We start from the raw sequence: 17300 nt of genomic DNA, 5'->3' as shown, positions 1-17300 counted from the left end.
GCTGGGCGCGCGCGGCGCGAGCGTCGGCGGCGGCGGCGGACGCGCCGGCAGCGCGTGCGCCGCCGCCGCGCGCGGTCTTTTACTCGCGTCCGCGCCGCGCGCCGCCGCCGCGGCGGCGGCGTCTCGCTCCTCGGCGAGTTGATGCGTGCGCTCCGCCGCGCGCTTGATGCCCCCGCCGACGTAGTTCGCCGCCCTCGCCTGCAAGAACGCCGCGGCCGCGGGGTTGTGCGCGCCGCCGCCGCGTCCGCCGCCGTCCCACGCCCTCGTTCTCCCGCTCGTCGACGCGATGACGTCCGCGCCGATCAGATGCGCTTGCCACTCGGCCTCGATGCCGTACTCGCGCGCCACCTTCTTCGCGGCGACCGCGGCGATCCGCATCGCCGCGCCCTCGGGCGCGCCGGGGGGCTCCCACCGCGACTCCCCGAGCGCGGCGTTGTGATAATACGGCAGCTCCGTGCTCGGGTCGATCGAGCGCGTCCATCCCTCGGGGAGGGACCGCTCGGTCGCCATCCCGCGTGCCGCCGCGCGGTCGGGTCTGGCGGACGCGTTGCGTGGCTCTCACAGCAGTTTCGAGTCGTCCCGTGAGATCGACGAAGTCTACTCCACCGTCACACGTTCGACGCGCTCGCCCCGCACGCGGCGCGATGGGACGCGACGATGACGACCACGCGGAGATGGACCCGGACGCGCTCATGCGGCGCGGGGATAAGAAGATGACCGTGTCGTTCACTCGATGGAAACCCGACCTGGACGAGGCGGTGCGATGCTACGAGGAAGCCGGTGCGCGTCCGTCGTCAGATCCGACATCGATCCGCGCCCCGACGCGTCCCTCGCCCCTCCCGCCGTCGTCGTCGCCGACCGACGCCCTCGTCGACCCCCCCTCCCTCCCTCCCTCCCTCCCGACGCCCGCCGCGCGCAGGCGTGAAGTACAAGGCGACGCGAAGGAAGAAGCAAGCGATCGTCGCGTTCGAGAAGTGCGCCGAGGCGTCCGAGCGCCAGGGCAGCGAGTGGCACGCGGGGAAGCACCTCGAGCAGTGCGCGATGCTCGCTAAGGACGCGGGGACGCCCGCGGAGGTGGCCGCGTTCGCGGAGCGCGCGTGCGCGGCGTACTGCACCGCGGGACGCGCGCAAAGGGGCGCGGAGTGCCTCGGGAAGTGCGCGAAGCTCATCGAGGACGCGGACGGCGACGTCGCGTGCGGGTTGCTCCTGCGCGCGTGCGAGATGTTAACCGACGACGTGCGTATGATAATTTTCACTCGGCGTCCGACGCGCCGCGTCGCGTCGCGTCGCGTTCCGCCAATCGCTGACGTCCACGTGCCCATGCCACCAATCACACGCCGCAGGATAAACACGTGTACGCGCAGGATTTGTTCAGGACCGCGGGCTCGATCAAAATGCGCCAGGAAAAGTTCCAGGAGGCGTCCGACGTCATGCTTCGCTTCGGCGCGTGCTGCGACGTCACGGACAGCGCGCCGAGTCTGTGCAAAGCCTACCTCTCCGCGATCATCGCGCTGCTGTACGCGGGCGACGGCGTCGGCGCGCAGGCGACGTACGCGGACGTGAGCGGCGTGCCAAATTTCCAAGGCAGCGAGGAGCAGAGGACGTGCTACGGTCTGATCGACGCGTTTCGAGACGCGGACGTCGCGCAGATTCAGAGAGTCGTCGAGCGGAGTTCCACCGCGGCGTTTCTGGAGCCGCCGTTCGCGCGCGCGGCGAAGAAGCTGCCGCGGCCGGGCGTGGATTTGAAGGCGCTCAGCGTGAAGATGGGCGGCGGCGGCGGCGTTCTGGCGCAGGGCGAGGGGTTCATGGGGGACAGAGTTCCGGAGAACGTGGACGACATCGACATCGGGGAGGAGGACGACGACGACCTGACGTGAGCGCGAGCGAAGACGGCGAACGGGAGTTCAAGTCGTCGCGACCGACGCGACGCGATGGATGGCGTCACATCACGTCACATCACGCGAACGAACGAACGAACGAACGAATCCTTCCTAACGTGGTTGGTAGTATTTTTACGGGTCGCGACGCGTCCCCGTCTTTATTATCTAGTGCGCAGCTACGAACGACCCCCACCCCGCCCCCTCTCGAGCGGCGTCCAGTCGTCGTCGTCGTCGACGAGTACAATAATCAGTACCACTTGATGCCGTGGTCGTGCACCGTGCACTCCTTTATGAAGAACGGCCCGTCGATCGGCTTGTCGTTCTTGTCGACCGGCACGTTCCCGAGCTTCCCGACGGTCGTGATGTGATCGCTGACGCGACCGAAGATGGTGTGCTTCCCGTCCAGCCACGGCGTCGGCGCGAGCGTGATGTAAAACTGCGATCCGTTCGTGTTGGGCCCGCTGTTTGCCATGCATAAGATCCCCCCGCCCGTGTGCTTCAGCTCGCGCGTGATCTCGTCCTCGAACTTCCCGCCCCAGATGGACGCCCCGCCGCGCCCCGTCCCGGTCGGGTCCCCGCCCTGGATCATGAAGTCTTTGATGACGCGGTGGAACACGACGCCGTTGTAGTAGCCCGTGCGCGCGAGCTCGATGAAGTTCTGGCACGTCTTCGGGCAGTGGAGGTAGTACAGCTCGACCGTGATCGGTCCGATGTTCGTGTGGAGCGTCACCTCGGGCGCGGTCTTCCGCTGCGCCGCCGCCGCGGGCTGCTCGTCCTCTGGAGACGGCATCGTGTCGTGCCTCGTGCGCGCGCGAGTGATGAGGCGACGGGGAGGGCACCGGGCGGATGCAAACTGATGATGAACGCGCCCTCCGCGGTCGGTCGCAAAAAGAGCCGAACGACAGGATGAATGCCGCGGCTCCCGTCGTTGCCGGGACGCACTGCGACCGGCGCGCGGACGCGCGCGAGGAAATCGGCGCGGTCGAAGAGAGCTCTTCGCGATGCCGCCGAGGCCGGCGATGCCCGGACAGATGATGGTTCGTCGCGCCTCGTCCAGTCTCGAACGCCCGCCCCTCGCGCCGACGCTTCGCGCGTGATCCGCGAACGTTCGTAGTTGCTTCGTCATAACGGCTTCTTCACGCGACGCGCGTCCCCACTCCCCCGCTGACGCGCTCATCCCCCCCCCCCCACCGCGCGACCGCAGGACGACGACGACGACGGCGAGGGCGTGTCGGGATACGACGCGTCCGGGTACAGAATCGGCCCGCCGAACGGCGGTCGCGGCCGCGCGAACGCCGCGCCGATGTCCGCGCCCGCGGGACGAGGCGGAGGCCGCGCCCCCTCGATGGCGGAGCAGCTGGCGGCGATGCGCGGCGGGAACGCCGCGTACGGCGCGGCCGCGACCGCGACCGCGCCGTCCCCGTCCCGCGCCGGGTTCACGACGAGCGCGAACCCGATGTACGACGTCGAGGACGGCGACCGCGGCGGCGCGGAGGGCGACCGCTCGCCGCTGCTCCCGCGAGGGGGATCCGGAGGCGACGGCGCGTCGGGGTCGCCGCAGACGCTGTCGCCGCGACGCGGCGGCGGCGGCGGCGGCTCCGGCGACGACGCCGGACCCGGAGTCGCCCGCCCGCCGCGTCCCGCCGCCGCGCCCGGCAGCACGAACCGCTTCGCCGCCGCCGCCGCGGAGCGCGCGCGCCTCGCGGCCGAGCGCGCGCATCAAGACGCGGCGAACGACGCGTCGGGATTCGATTCGGCGCGCGGCGGCCGCGGCGCCGCGCAGTCCAACGCGTCGCGCGCGACGTCGCGGAGCGGGTCAGTCGTCTCGGAGCCGCACTCGCAGAGCGCGGGGGGGGTCCTTCGAGATCCGCAGACGGCGGCGGCGGCGACGACGCAGCAGCAGCAGCAACAGCAGCAGCGGGGACCCCCGTCGTCCCAGGGAGGAGGAAGCCAACAACGCTCGCGGCCGCCACCGCCGCCGCCGCGATCGGGTCCGCCGTCGACGACGTCCGGCGGCGGCTGGGCCGCGCCTTCCGATATGATGGGCCCGCCGCTCGTACCGATGATGGCGCGAGAGACGCACTTCCCGATGGACACGCGCGGGTTGTCGAAGCCGATGCCGGCGCCGACGGGCTACACCGCCTTCACCGCCGCGACGGCGACGGCGAACGCGACGGGCGGGCCCGTCGCCGTCGTCGATCCGTTCGACGACAAAAACGTCCTCGCGGTGAAAAAAAAAGAAGAGATAAGCGACGACTTTTGGACCATCAACCACATGAAGCTCTTATACCTCATCTCGAAATACTCGCACTGCGCGCAGACCGTGCACGAGAAGGAGCGGTGGATCCGCAAGCTCCCGATGCTGGTGCTGTTGTACGAGGGCATCATCTCCAACGTGTTCGAGTACGACTACGCGCCCGCGTCGGAAGTCGTCGAGACGACGCGCGTGTATATGAACGTGACCCAAGAGGGCAAGGACGACCTCGACGACCTCGTGGAAGGGAAGCTCGTGAAAGGGCTTCGGCTGAGCACGAAAGAGCACCAGAGCGTGACGGCGTATCAAATCTCCCCGAGCGGGCTGCAGCTGATATCCAAGCGGCTGCCGGACGAGGAGCGACAGCTCGTGGACGACCTGTGCGTCGTCGACGGGAAGCTCCTCCAGGTGGTATGGGAGGAGGACAAATTCCTTCTTCGAACGATGACGTTCTCGCGCGAGAGCAGCATCACCGACGCGGAGGACGTGTCGTACGTGGTGTCGCCGTATCTCCCGCGGTCGCTGCGAAGGGTCGGCGGACCGGTGATGAGCAGCAACGCGCACCGCGCGTCCGAGAGCGCGTCCAAGGAGAGCACGATTCGCGACGACCTGGACGAGGTCATCACGCTGTCGAACGTCACGATCTTGATCGGGGAGTGGATCCCGTTCGGGGCGAACCAGGTCGTGGAGTTGAACCTGAAGCTCGGGTCGAACGAGCGGTGCCAGGGCGGGTACTTCACCGCGCAGGTGGACGACGACTCCACGAACACGCAGTGCGAGGTGCCGACGGGGTTGACGTCGGTGCAAATCTTGGATCACGACATGACGCGGTTCACGAACCTCGAGGCGGAGGTGTACTACCCGGAGGAAGACGGCGTCGTGCAGATCGAGCACTTCGGGATACACACGCGCATGGACGGCACGGTCGTGTACGGGCTCATGATCGAGAGCGTGATGGACCGAATCTTGGAGAACATCTCGCTCGATAACCTCGCGCGGCTTCTCGTGGACGTCCACGTGGACTCGTCGCGCATGATGGAGTCGCTCCTGTCGAATCACCAGCGCGATCTGCTCGACATGATCTTCCTCGGGAACACCGGGAACCGCCCCAAGGTGAACGTGATAATCGCGGACAGGGTCGTCCCGAAGCAAGCCGCGGAGCGATACCTGGACAAGGACGCGTTCGAGAACGAGATCCGGCAGGTCATCGGCGACACGTACGAGGCGCACGATCTCGGCGAGAACGACGTCGTCATCACCGGCTCGCACGGGATCATGCTCGTGGGGCCGCACTCGAAGATGCAGGAGGGCGTCATGCTGGCGTTCTTGTCGTTGCGGAGCCGCGACGTGTTCGTGCAAAACGTTTTCAACCGGCTGTTCATCATCGACGACGTGCTGAAGACGACGCGGACGAGCATCGCGACGTACGAGCAGGACCCGAACAGCGTCCCTAAGATCCGCGCGGTGCTCTCGGAGACGTCCAAGGACATCATCCTCCTCGAGGAGGTTTTGTTGTACCTGCACGAGTCCTTGGAGCAGGACACGTCCATCTACGCCGAGCCCGTGGACGAGGCTGGGTACAAGCTGTACCAGGTGTTGAAGGTCAAGCTGATCTTGAACGACCTGCAGATTCGCATCTCGGATATGCAGAAGGTCTTGAAAGGCAGCCGGCACGAGGTGAACGGGCTGCGAAGCATGACGGACACGATCGCGGAGACGCAGATGTTCCGGTTGCAGGAAGAGATTCGCGGGAACAGCAGCGACATGCTGCATCAGTTGAAAGTCAACGAGCGCGCGGCGACGTCGATGGACATGCTCCAAATTTTATTCGCGGGGCTCCTCGCGTTTGCCATCTTGGACCGCGTCACCGGGGAGTGGACCGTCGTGCACACGACGTGGGCGCGCGAGTTCATCGTCGAACCGTTCATGAACAAGCCGATGCTGTGGTTTCTGATCTCCATGGTGGCGTGGTTCCTCGTCGGGCGGACGGTTTTTTGGGCGATGGCGGAGACGCTCGACAAGACGGGCGGCGTGATCACGTTCCGGGTGAAGGTCAACAAAGCGATCGACCTGAACGCGCTCGACGCGTACTTGTCCAGGAAAGCGGTGACGTCCGAGGACGGCGACGCGGACTCGCTGAACGCGAACCAGAAGGTGTCGTGGGTCGAGAAGGACGCCGCGAAGTGGGAGGGGTACAAGCCGAAGATCGAGATGAACTACGACTTGAAGTTTGGTTTCCTGCTCACGGTGTACTTGCAAGTGTCGCGGCGCGCGTCGAAGCCCGCGAAGCTGCGGCCGGAAACGCTGAAGATGCGATTCTTCACGGAGCTCCAGGAAGCCGGGATCATGGCCCCGGACGACGCCGCGGAGGTGATAGACAACACGCGGCGGCGGCAGACGCGCGACGACGAGATGGTCTCCGTCGAAGACGCGACCGTGTTCTTGAAGGTTCGCGTCCCGGGCGAGCGGCATTACCGCGAGATTCCGTTCGGGCGGCAGAGCTACTTGGAGCTCAGAGAAGAGATCGCGCACAAGTTCGAGTGCAAGCCCGTGCACGTCGTGCAGGTGTTCAAGGAGCCGGACATCCTCATCGCCGACGACGACGACGTCAGCCGGTTGAAGCCCGGGACGATCTTGGAGGTGAACATAAAGAACTACAAGGGCGTGGAGAAGAAGCTCATCGGCGAGGGGCCGGAGGACTACTGATTACTTATGACGCGTGAACAGATCGATTCGATTTGCGAGTTCGCTTCGTTACATCGTCTACGTGCGCGTGTATGTGTGCGTTCTACTCGTTCGCGTTCGTTCGTGAGGTCACGTTCTTCGTTCGTGAGGTCACGTCGTTCGACGTGAAACTTCGCACGCCGCGCTCGTCGTCGTTCGTTCTCGCGCGTCGGCGCCGCGGTCGACCTCCCGCCATCCCCGGGGACGCGTTGATGATTTTCTCGTCGACGCTCACTCGTCCTGGTCGTCATCCGTCTCGTCGTTGTCCTCGCGACTACGCCCCCTCTCCTACCTCCCCAGCTATCCACTGCAGCACACCCTCGTGCTTGCAGCTCCGCGCCCGAGCTTTGCATCGCTCCGGATCCCACGGAGCGCCGTTCGCGCGCGCCCACTGCAGCATCTCCAGGTAACCGCCTTCCGCGGCATAGGCGCAAATGCTCTCGTTCCACGGACAGGGAGGGTCGCTCGCGCGCAACCACTTCAGCACCTCCAGGTAGCCCCAAAACGCGGCTTCGGTGCAAGTCGGCTCGCTCCACGGACAGGGAGGGTCGCTCGCGCGCGCCCACTTCAGCACCTCTAGTTGACCGAATTCCGCGGCTGTGTGGCAAGTCCCCTCGTCCCACGGAGCGCCATTCGCGCGCGCCCACTTCAGCATCTCCAGGTGGCCGCCTCCCGCGGCCCAGGTGCAAGTCGACTCGTCCCACGGACAGGGAGGGTCGCTCGCGCGCAACCACTTCAGCACCTCTAGGTGGCCGCTTTCCGCGGCTGCGCGGCAAGTCCACTCTTCCCACGGACAGGGAGGGTCGCTCGCGCGCGACCACTTCAGCACCTCCAGGTGGCCGCCTCCCGCGGCTCCGGCGCAAGTCTCGCCCCACGGAGCGCCGTTCGCTCGCAACCACTGCAGCATCTTCAGGTGGCCGCCAAACGCGGCTAAGAAGCAAGTCTCCTCGTTCCACGGGCATCCTCGCTCCTTCGCCCACCTCGCGACCTCCACGTTCCCACCCCTCGCGATGCACATGAACGTCGCCGCGATCCACGGACACCCTCGCTGTTCCTTCGCCCACGTCAACCTGCTGACCGACCCGACGAAGTTCGGCATCCTCCCGAGCTCTCTCCTCACCGCCGCGACGTCCCTCACGTCGCCGTCGGGCGAATCGAACACGACGTCGCGCATACTCCGGCTCACCAGCGCGAGCATCGCGCGGTCGCCGTCTTCGAGCCGCGAGAGCACGTGCGCGTCGAAGACATCGCGCGCGTCCGCGGCGAATCGTTCCAAGCGCGAGCCCGCGGCGAGATCGGGGGAAGTCGATCCGTCCCCCGGGATCTCGTCGACGTCCCCGCTGTTCATCCGCGGTAGAGGCGACGTCGCGTCGCGACGATCTCGGGGTGCGCGAGCAGCACTTCGCGACGAGGCCGCCGCAGAGGCGGAGGAGGGAGAGGAGGAAGAGGACGCGCCCGTCGTCGCGCGCGAGGCGAGTGACGAGACGGGACGACTCGACGCGGGCGTTTCTGTTCGTGCTCGAGCGGAGCTGCAGGTGTCCCCGTTTTTTTTTCAGTGAAATGCACCATGCTCGATTGACGCGACCACCGCCGCCTCAAAACTGCTCCGATTGACCTGAAAATTTGTGGAGGGGTTCCTTACATCATGTAGATGATGATCCCGATGTGTAATGCAAAAAGAAACAAAAATTTGAGCTAGCCCAGGATCGAACTGGGGACCTTCTCCTTCGGAGGGAGACGCGATATCCACTTCGCTACAAGCCCGTTGCTGGACCACTGATAGATGTTGAGCGGGATTCGGCTTTTAGAAAATATATACTCGAGCATTTTTTCAGGTTCAACTTTTCAGGTTCCGATCAATTTGACCGGGAGGAGGGATCGGTGAAGCTTAATCGCATCGTCGCGTCGAATCGCGACGTCCCGCGCGTGACGAGGCAGTGCTTTATTCTCTTCGCGTCGCCCTCTCCCTCACAACCTCTCGCGCGTCCGCACGCGACACCGTTCGCTCGCGCGACGAAACCACAGATCTACCTCGCGGTCGTCTCGTGCTCGTGCTCGTGAACGTTATCCGCGCACCACCGAGCGCGCGTGCGTCCGACTTCTCCGGGGGACGGGGAGAATCGTTGTTGTTTCATTCGCCCCTCGAGGAGGAAGAACGCGACGCGCGCTCCGCGACGACCGACGAACGCGGCTGCTCCGGTAGAAAACGGAATAGGCGCGGCGTAGACTCGACGCCATGGACCAGGTGCGTCGTCGCGCGGAGCCCACCCTCTTCCCGCGCGGTGGAGTGCCTTCATCTTTCTCGCCACGTGTGCCAAAAGTCGAGTGGAGTCCCTCTCTCCTTTTAACATGCCGTTCCAAACGCGACCGACCTGACCGACCGACTCCCCCCGTTCCCTTCCCGCGCAGCCGTCCGAGGAAGAGATCATGCGTCAGCAGGAGGAGAAGATGCGCGCGAAGTACGGGGACTTGAAACCGAAGAAACCGTTGATACACAAGGACGTGAAGTACTTCGACAGCGCGGACTGGGCGCTGCAGCACCAAAAAGGACACGAGGGGCCGCAAAAGGGCGAGGAGGACGTGGAGAAGTTGCCGTCGAAGCTCGCGTCGTCGCCGCCGTCGAGTAAGTGACGCGACGCGCGCTCTATAGTAGCCTCACGTAGTAGCGTTTGAAGCGTTTGAAACACGACACGAACGAAGGACGCGAGCGAAACTACCTGTACTTTCGCAGCGCGCTCGGAGAAAAGATTCATTCCGCGCCACGAGTAGTCGCGCGCGCTGTGAAAAATAGATTCATAGATCCAAAGTGATCGCTCGCCAATTACAAGAAGCTACGGCGACGGACGCGGCGCGTTGCCTCCCTCTAAAAAGGAGTCGCTCGCTCGCCCTTCTTTCGTCTCGTCTTCGTCTATCAGTCTCGCGCTAGTGGAGCGACCGCGCCGTGAACCGTCCAAACCGTCAACCCACGCCCGGGCCCGTCGCATCGATCAGATGCCGAGCTTGGTGCGGCGCCAGTGGCGACGCTTGGCGTTGTACCTGAGGAGCGATGAGAGAAAGACGACGGGGGCGGACGGTCAGTCGGGCGTTCGCGGCGTGGGTCGATAGATCGATCGATCTCTTGACCTAAATCTTGGAATTTCTCCACGCGGAGCAGGGGGCGGGAGGGATCGCCTCGGACGCGCACCTGATGGTGTTGCCGGTGCGCATGCGGATCCACTGGGGGATGGGCCTGTTCTGCTTCTGCTTCTTGCCCAGGATCTTCTTGGTCTTGAACGTCTTTTGGGACGGCTGCGAGGCGAGGAGAGCGCGGGGACGAGGGCGTCAGCGCGCGTTGGCGGAGGTGGGATGAAGAGGCTGGAGAAAGCCCTAATACGCGCGCGTCCGTCGACGCGCAGTTCGCGGCGTCCGCGGCGGTCGTCCACCCCGGACGCGTCGTGAACGCGGTCTCAGACGCGTCGCGAGGACATCGCGACGCGCGAACGCGCGCGCGCGCGATCGCGGCGGCGTCGAGACGACGCCGCCGGCCGCGTCGAGGGCTCGAAATCTTCCGCTGAAGCGCCTCGCGAGCGGAAAAAAACACGCGCGCGCGGTCGGAAGACGCGCGACGCGACGCGAGCGAGCGCGCGCGCGCGCGAACGCGCGGCGCGCGCGCGCCGGGAAAGGGCGAAGGACGCACCATCTTGACAACGCCTGAGGTGAACCGTGCGGGGCACCACGCAAAGAGACCGTCGATGGGGGTGGAGTCGACGCTAAATAGGCCGCTCCGCTCCGCGCGTCGACGCCGACTCGAAATGTTCTCCGACCGCGCCTCGAGCCAGGTGTTCGTTTTTCCAACGGCCCGCGGCACGTGGTCGCAGATCCGCGCGCACGGCGACGCGTCGAGGCTCGATCCCCCGCGCGTCGCGCGCGCACGGCGTTTGAGACCGTTCGAATAGCACGCGCGTGGCGCGACGCGCGCGGGGCATCGGAGGCGAGCGAGCGAGACCGCGGCGCGCGACGCGAAGCTACGAAGAGGAGAGGAGGAGACGAAGAACACGATATAAAATGTCCGCGGGGTACGACAAGCAGGGGCGCCCGGTCGGCGGCGGGGCGGCGCCGCAGATGGAGTTCATGAGCTTCGGGCAGGGCGGCAGCGCGTACCCGAACTACTCCGCGTACGGCGGCGGCGCGAGCGGCGGCGGCGGCGGCGCGTCGTCCTCGGGATGGGGCGGATCGAACGCCGCGAGCGGCGGGGGAACGGGATGGGGGGGAAGCGGAGGCGGAGGCGGAGGCGGAGGCGGCGCGTACGGCGGCGGCGACGACGACGAGACGCCGCTTCTCGAGGAGCTCGGCATCGACCCCGGGCAGATCGTCCGGCGGACGTTCGCGATGCTCAACCCGCTGTCGACGCGCGCGGAGGACGCGGGCGACGACGACCTCGCCGGCCCGCTCCTCTTCGCGTTCGCGCTCGGCTCGTTACATCTGATGCGCGGCCGCGTGCACTTCGGATACATCCTCGGGTGGAGCGCGCTCGCGACGTTCGCGATGCAGTGGCTGCTGAATCAGCTCGCCGCGGGCGGGGACGGGACGCGGATAGAGCTGTACCGCTGCGGAAGTATCATCGGCTACTGCATGCTGCCGATGTGCCTCCTCGCGGCGGCGGCGCTCGTGTTGCCGACGGGGAGCGTCACGACGGCGATCATCGCCGCGGTGCTCGTGTCGTGGTGCACGAGCAAGGCGACCGCGCAGTTCCTTCGGTCGCTGCCGAACGCGCAGGGGAAGCGGTTGATCGTCGCGTACCCGACGTTCACGTTGTACACGTTTTACGCGTTGTTGTCGACGTACTGATGAGTACTGAGAGCTGATGAGCATAGACTACTACTGTACGTGTTGTTGGAATTCGTCGTCACGTCATCATCACGTTACACTACTACACGTCGTGCTACTCGTAGAGTTCAAAGTCGTCGTGACCGCGCGCGATGTGATGCTCGTCGACTCTTTTCTTTCGTCGCGTACGCGTCCGGTCGTCGTCGCGTCGTTCTTCTTCCGTCCGTTCACCGCCGCGGCTCTCGCTTGACCCGTCGCGGCCGCGGCTCCGCGCCGAACGGCCCCACCGCCGCGCGCGCCGCCGGCGGCGCGCCCTCCTCGTTCCCGTTCGCGCACATCCCACCGCACCGGCACGCGGGCGTGCACTTGGTGTCGAGCGTCACGCACGCGCACGTCATGCATCGCCCGGGCGCGCACCGGCATTTGATGGCAGCGTCGGCGTCGCCGGCGGCGCCGGCGGCGCCTTGGACCCTGCGTCCGAACAGGTCCTGGAGATCCCGCAGCGAGAGCTGCTGCCGCATCGCGCGCAGGGACTCCGCGCCGTCGCCGAGCGCGGCGTTGAATATCGCGCGCTTGCGCTCTTGCAGGGCCTGGATGCGAAGCTCCACGGATTCGCTCACGATGAGACGCGTCACCTTCACTTCCTTCGTCTGTCCGATGCGGTGACAGCGGTCGATCGCCTGGTCCTCGATCGCGGCGTTCCACCACGGGTCGACGAGGATGACGTTGTTCGCGCAGTTCAGGTTGAGGCCGAGCGACGCGGCTTTCAGGGAGACGAGGAGCACGGTCGCCTCGCCTCTTCGAAACGCCTGGACGATCGCCGCGCGTTTCGGGAGCCCTTGCGTCCCGTCCAGGCGAAGGACCGAGTGCCCGGCGTCCTCGATCTTCGGGCCGACGATGTCGAGAAACGTCGTGAACTGCGAGAACAACACCGTCTGTTCCGGCCGCGTCCTGCGTCCGTCCACGACCGGCGCGGCGGCTCTCGTCGCGTCGAGCTGCTCGAGCACCGCGCGAATCTTCGCGCTGTTCGCGATTTCGGGCGCGGCGGCGGCGGCGGCGTCGTCGGCGTCGGCGTCGGCGTCGGCGGCGTCGTCGCGACCGTCCTCTCCGCCGCCGCCCGCGCGCCGCCGCCGCCCCAGCTCCGCCGCGCGCGCGAGCACCCTCGCCATCGCCTCCTTCGCCTCGTCGTGCCGCGGGTCCAACCCCCCCGCGTCGGCGTCGCGCCGCGCCGCGTCCGCGCGCGCGTCCACCGCCGCCTCGAGCGCGCGCAAATTCAGCACCCCTCTCCCGCCCTCCGCGTCGTCCACGGGCTCGAGGCACATCGGGCAGCACCCCCGCTCCGCGCCCGTGGCCTGCGCGCTCGCGTGGAGCGCCGCGCGGAGGCACGTCAGGCACATCGGGCCGTGCCCGCACGGCCCCGTCGCGGCCGCGTCGTCGACGGCGTCTTTGCAAATCGGGCACTGCTCGCACTCTTCGATGTTTCGCTCGAGCTCGCGCACGCGCGCGACGCCGAGCTCGGCGAGGAGCTCGTCGCGGGTCAGCGCGCCGGCGCCGTCCTCGCCGGCGCCGCCGTCTTGGTCCCCGAACCGCGCTTCTTTCAGCAACAGCGGGTGATCGCACGCCTGTCGAAGCTTCAGAAGCAGCACGAGGATGTGCATGTAATTTCGTTTCCATCCGCGCTTGACGTACTTATCGAACAGCGCCTGCGTGCCCTCCTCTAGCGCGCGGTAGAAATCCCGCTCGCTCTCGTCGAACTCCACCTCCTTGACCTCGATCGTGCGCGGGGGAAGAACCACGATCGGCGCGCCGTCGATCGTGATCTGCTTCGTCCGCCGCAACGCCACCGCTCGCAGCGCGACGCGTAAGCATTTGAACCCCTCGAGCTGCGCCGCCGGGTTCCGCACCTTACGGCACGGGTTGCTTATCGTCAGCCGGAAGTGGTTCCACGACGCGAACGGCTGGTAGCGCAGAAACCGAAATAGCGAGTAGACGTCGTCCGCGCCGTTCATGAGCGGCGTCCCGGACAGGCACCACCGCCGCTCGCACTGCAGATGCGCGACGGCGACGGAGGAGTTCGTCCTCCGGTTCCTCACGATGTGCGCCTCGTCCAGCACCACCCTGAACCACCGCACGTTAAACAGCGGCGTGAGCTCCTTCGTTAGCGTCCACTTCGCGTACTCCGCGGCGACGGTGCCGTACGTCGTGACGACGACGTCGTGCGCGAGGAGCGAGGTCTCGTCGAGGAAGTTTTTCGAAGCGCCGTGATAGATCACCGCGCGAAGGTTGCTCTTCTCCTCCGTCTCGTCCTTCCACTGCTGCGCGACGATCGCGGGGCAGACGACGAGCGTCCTCGCGGGGACTCTGTTCGCGCCGACGCCGCCGATCCCGGCGTTTCTGCGGCGCGCGCTCTCGTCGCGCGCGCCCTCGCGGTCCGCGGCGCGGATCGCCTCGCGGCGGCGGTGACGCTCGCGCGCGAGCTGGCCCTCCTCGTCGTCGCTGTCGCCGAACGCGAGGCGTTCGCGTCGCCGCGTCGCCTCATCCCTCGCCGCGGACTTCTGAAGCCTCCGCTTCTGTTTGCACTCCTTGCAGATGCAGCTCGGGAGGTGCGGCAACGCGGGCGGGGTCGTCGCCGGCGTCGGCGTCGTCGTCGTCGTCGTCGCGACGCCGCCGCGCGCCGCCGGCCCCGGCGTCCGCGCGTTCCCACCGCCCCATCCCCCCTCCCCGCCGCGTATCTCCGCCTCGAACGACTCCCGCGTCGTCCGCCGCCCGCCGCGGTCGCGCCCGAGGTCCCCCGCGCCGCGGCGCCATCGCATCACGTGCGGCCGCGCGCCGGCGACCGGCGGGTCCGGCGGCGGGCACGACACGATGATCGCGAGCGTGGAGATGGTCTTCCCCAAGCCTTGATCGTCCGCGAGCACGCCGCCGCGGCACCGCGCCGTCGCCTCCCTCTTCTTCGCCCACGCGAGCGCCCTCTTCTGGTGCCGCATGAGATCCACCTTGAGCGTCCCGCGCGGGACGTCCGTCTCCTCGGTCGCGTCCGCGACTTTGAGGCTGTCGAGGATGTGCCCGAGGTCTTGCCGCTCCTCCTCGCCGTCGGAGTCGTCGTCGTCCGCGCGCGGCGGCGGCGGCGCGAACGGCGGCGGCTGAAACGCGGCGTCGTCGACGTTCACTCCCCCGCCCCCGTTTCCGCCGTTCCCGTTCGCGGCCGCGTCCGCTCGCCGCCGCGCGTCGCGCTTCGCCTTCCACGCCGGGACCGTCTCCTCCGCGAGGCAGTGGTCTTCGTCCGCGCGCTCGCCGTCGCCCCACAGGTCGCACGGCGCGGGCGCCTCGCAGACGAAGCAGAAGCAGTTGGGACACGCCGCGGCGGGGGGCGTCGCGTTGAACTTGAGCGTCGCGCACAGCGCGCGCGCGTGCGGGAAGTCGTTCAGCGCGCCCTGGAACGCGGTCCCGCCGACGATGGCGACGTCCGGGTCGTTCTCGGCGTCGGCGGCGGGCGCGGCGGCGGCGGGCGCGGCGGCGGCGGGCGCGGCGGCGGCGGGCGCGGCGTTCGTTGAAATATTGTGGGCACCCTCCCCCGCTCGCGCCTGAGGCGCCGGCGCGGCCGGAGCGCGCGCCGGCGGCGGTGCCGGCGGCGCCCTCGCGCCCTCCGCCTTCACCGCCGCCGCCGCCCTCGCGGCCGCCTCCATGCGCGCGTCTCGCGCGGCGCCCGCTTCCGTCGCCCCAGCCTCGCGTCGCACGCGCTCGATCACCGCTCGCGCGTCCACCTTCTTCCCGAGCTTCACCCACGAGACGTCTTCCATGACCATGATGTCGTCGCTGTCGCTGTCGCTGTCGCTCATGACCTCGACGACGTCCGGGGCGCCGTTCGCGGTCATCCCGGAGGGTCGCCTCGCCGCGGCGAGGGGCGCCCAGATCTGCCCAGATCTGGGAACAAACGAGGTTGACATTCATCAGTTTCGACGACGCGACGCGACGCGACGGGACCATCACAACGAGGAACGCGGCGTCGGGGACGCATGGCGACGCGGATGGGCGCGCCGCACGCGCGCGGGATGGCGTCGATGCTGCGCCGCGTCGTGACCGCGTCCACCGGCGGCGGCGGCGGCGCGTCCGCGTCCGCGGGCGCGGGCGCGAGCGCGAACGCGCGGACGACGCGCGCGCTGCGACTGACCGACGCCCCGCCGCCGACGCCGCTCCCTCCGCGGGTGAAGCACGTCGTCCTCGGCCCGGACGCGTTCGGCCCCGCGGCGACGATCGTCGCGTCCGCGCTCGGTCTCCCGGACGTGGACGCGCGATACGCGCGGCAGCTCATCGAGTTCGGCGCGGTGTACTACTCCGACGTCCCGCCGCCGCGTCCGCGCGCCGCGAGCGGAAGCGGATCGTCGTCGTCGACGAACAACAAACGCGACCCGAGCGCGACGCCGCAGCGCGTCAAGTCCGCGAACCGCGTCGTGCACCCGGGCGGGTATCTCCGCGTGCACGTCCACCCGAAGCGCTTCCCCGCCGCGCGCGCCACGGACTGGCGACGCGCGATCATCGCGGCGGGGGACGCGTTCGTCGTCGTGGACAAGCCCGCGGGCGTCAACGTAGGATTCACCGTGGACAACGCGAAGGAGTGCGTCGCGCAGTGCGTCGCGCGCGCGCTCGGGGACGCGTTCGCGGAGAACGGCTCGGACAGTTCTTCGACGGATAGCTCGACGGAGTGTTCTTCGTGGGGGTGGGCGGACGCGACGCCGCTCATCGTGACGCATCGACTCGACGCCGCGACCTCCGGCGTCCTCGTGCTCGCGCGCGACGTCGAGTTCGCGCGGCACTTCAACGACGCGCTCCGCGAGAGGAAGGTGCAGAAGACGTACGCGTGTGTCAGCGAAGCGCGCGTGCCGGTCGGCGTGATGGAACACTGGACGGATCCGGAGGATGCGACGAGAGGGCCCCGGCGGCACGTGATGCGGCCGCCGCGAGAGGGGGATACGCCGTGGGAAGAGCGCGGCGGCGGCGGCGGCGAGACGTCCACATCGATCGCGGAGGAGCGCGCGGAGAAGGCCGCGGCAACGACGTCGAAGCAGAAGAAGAGCCAGCGGCAGAAGAAGCGCGAGCGGCGGCTCGCCAAGGCGGAGGAGTTCGTCCACCCGGACGGCCGGCGGCGGTGCGTGCTGCGCGTGTTGACGTGCGAGGAGGTGAAAATCCCCGGGGAAAAAGCCGGGGACGCGCCGCCGCGGTACGAGTCCACGGTGGAGCTCGTGACCGGGCGGACGCACCAGATCCGCGCGCAGTTCGCCGCGTCCGGGGCGCCGCTACTCGGCGACGTGCTGTACGGCGGCGCGCGCGTGGGACGGGGGACGGGGGAAGGCGAAGGCGAAGGCGAAGCGCCGAGGGTGTTGGGAAACGACGACGCGTTGTGTCTTCACGCGAGCGAGATTCGCGTCGACGTCGCCGGGCCGCTAGGGCGGAGCGGGACGACGTTTAAGGCGTCGCCGCCGTGGTGGAGGAGGGGCGCGTCGTAGGACGCTCTGCGGTGTTTTGCCGTCACCGCGCGCGCGGTGTCGCGTACGCTTAAATCATCAAATCAATCAACAGAGCTACGTAAACAAAAAAGACGGGGCGCTCAGCCGCGGCGGCGCGAAAAATACTCCATC

The 17300-nt window shown here is 67.8% G+C and overlaps 9 protein-coding genes across 9 annotated transcripts; 5 read left to right on the top strand and 4 right to left on the bottom strand.

Moving 5' to 3' along the window:
- Window positions 1-619: 619 nt before the first annotated feature.
- MICPUCDRAFT_50803 (uncharacterized protein) lies at window positions 620-1877 on the top strand (the record flags this gene model as incomplete). The annotated part of the gene is made up of 3 exons (XM_003055724.1): window positions 620-780; window positions 920-1236; window positions 1344-1877. Exons 1-3 carry the CDS (start codon window positions 675-677, stop codon window positions 1875-1877), a joined length of 957 nt encoding a protein of 318 aa, XP_003055770.1. The 5' UTR covers window positions 620-674.
- A 116-nt stretch (window positions 1878-1993) lies between these two features.
- On the bottom strand, window positions 1994-2670 carry MICPUCDRAFT_31157 (uncharacterized protein; the record flags this gene model as incomplete). Its single annotated transcript, XM_003055201.1, has 1 exon — window positions 1994-2670. The coding sequence occupies one exon, from the start codon at window positions 2668-2670 to the stop codon at window positions 2128-2130; it is 543 nt and encodes a 180-aa protein (XP_003055247.1). The 3' UTR covers window positions 1994-2127.
- A 513-nt stretch (window positions 2671-3183) lies between these two features.
- On the top strand, window positions 3184-6840 carry MICPUCDRAFT_38230 (uncharacterized protein; the record flags this gene model as incomplete). The annotated part of the gene is made up of 1 exon (XM_003055723.1): window positions 3184-6840. The coding sequence occupies one exon, from the start codon at window positions 3184-3186 to the stop codon at window positions 6838-6840; it is 3657 nt and encodes a 1218-aa protein (XP_003055769.1).
- A 292-nt stretch (window positions 6841-7132) lies between these two features.
- MICPUCDRAFT_50800 (uncharacterized protein) lies at window positions 7133-8206 on the bottom strand (the record flags this gene model as incomplete). Its single annotated transcript, XM_003055200.1, has 1 exon — window positions 7133-8206. One exon carries the CDS (start codon window positions 8204-8206, stop codon window positions 7133-7135), a length of 1074 nt encoding a protein of 357 aa, XP_003055246.1.
- A 1079-nt stretch (window positions 8207-9285) lies between these two features.
- MICPUCDRAFT_50798 (negatively light-regulated protein) lies at window positions 9286-9565 on the top strand (the record flags this gene model as incomplete). The annotated part of the gene is made up of 1 exon (XM_003055722.1): window positions 9286-9565. One exon carries the CDS (start codon window positions 9286-9288, stop codon window positions 9487-9489), a length of 204 nt encoding a protein of 67 aa, XP_003055768.1. The 3' UTR covers window positions 9490-9565.
- An 87-nt stretch (window positions 9566-9652) lies between these two features.
- On the bottom strand, window positions 9653-10571 carry MICPUCDRAFT_37283 (uncharacterized protein). The gene is made up of 3 exons (XM_003055199.1): window positions 10535-10571; window positions 10043-10146; window positions 9653-9894 (listed from the first exon to the last, which is right to left on the bottom strand). Exons 1-3 carry the CDS (start codon window positions 10535-10537, stop codon window positions 9846-9848), a joined length of 156 nt encoding a protein of 51 aa, XP_003055245.1. The 5' UTR covers window positions 10538-10571; the 3' UTR covers window positions 9653-9845.
- Window positions 10572-11157: 586 nt separating this feature from the next.
- MICPUCDRAFT_7714 (uncharacterized protein) lies at window positions 11158-11685 on the top strand (the record flags this gene model as incomplete). Its single annotated transcript, XM_003055721.2, has 1 exon — window positions 11158-11685. A coding segment is annotated over one exon (528 nt), but the record flags the coding sequence as incomplete, so codon positions are not given.
- A 206-nt stretch (window positions 11686-11891) lies between these two features.
- On the bottom strand, window positions 11892-14354 carry MICPUCDRAFT_31150 (SNF2 super family; the record flags this gene model as incomplete). Its single annotated transcript, XM_003055198.1, has 2 exons — window positions 13104-14354; window positions 11892-12767 (listed from the first exon to the last, which is right to left on the bottom strand). The coding sequence occupies exons 1-2, from the start codon at window positions 13671-13673 to the stop codon at window positions 11892-11894; spliced, it is 1446 nt and encodes a 481-aa protein (XP_003055244.1). The 5' UTR covers window positions 13674-14354.
- A 1362-nt stretch (window positions 14355-15716) lies between these two features.
- Window positions 15717-17253, top strand: MICPUCDRAFT_50794 (uncharacterized protein; the record flags this gene model as incomplete). The annotated part of the gene is made up of 1 exon (XM_003055720.1): window positions 15717-17253. The coding sequence occupies one exon, from the start codon at window positions 15717-15719 to the stop codon at window positions 17166-17168; it is 1452 nt and encodes a 483-aa protein (XP_003055766.1). The 3' UTR covers window positions 17169-17253.
- Window positions 17254-17300: the final 47 nt, after the last annotated feature.

Source organism: Micromonas pusilla (genome assembly GCF_000151265.4).
Source record: "Micromonas pusilla CCMP1545 genomic scaffold MICPUCscaffold_1, whole genome shotgun sequence".
In the NCBI taxonomy this organism is placed as follows: Eukaryota; Viridiplantae; Chlorophyta; class Mamiellophyceae; order Mamiellales; family Mamiellaceae; genus Micromonas; species Micromonas pusilla.
This window is presented reverse-complemented; position numbering and strand designations above follow the sequence as displayed.

Bases quoted from the DNA above. Each gene is read 5' to 3' on its own strand.
- MICPUCDRAFT_37283 (XM_003055199.1), bottom strand. The intron at 9,895-10,042 runs GTGCGCGTCCGA...ATCGCTCCTCAG, and splicing joins CGCACCGGCAACACCATCAG to GTACAACGCCAAGCGTCGCC.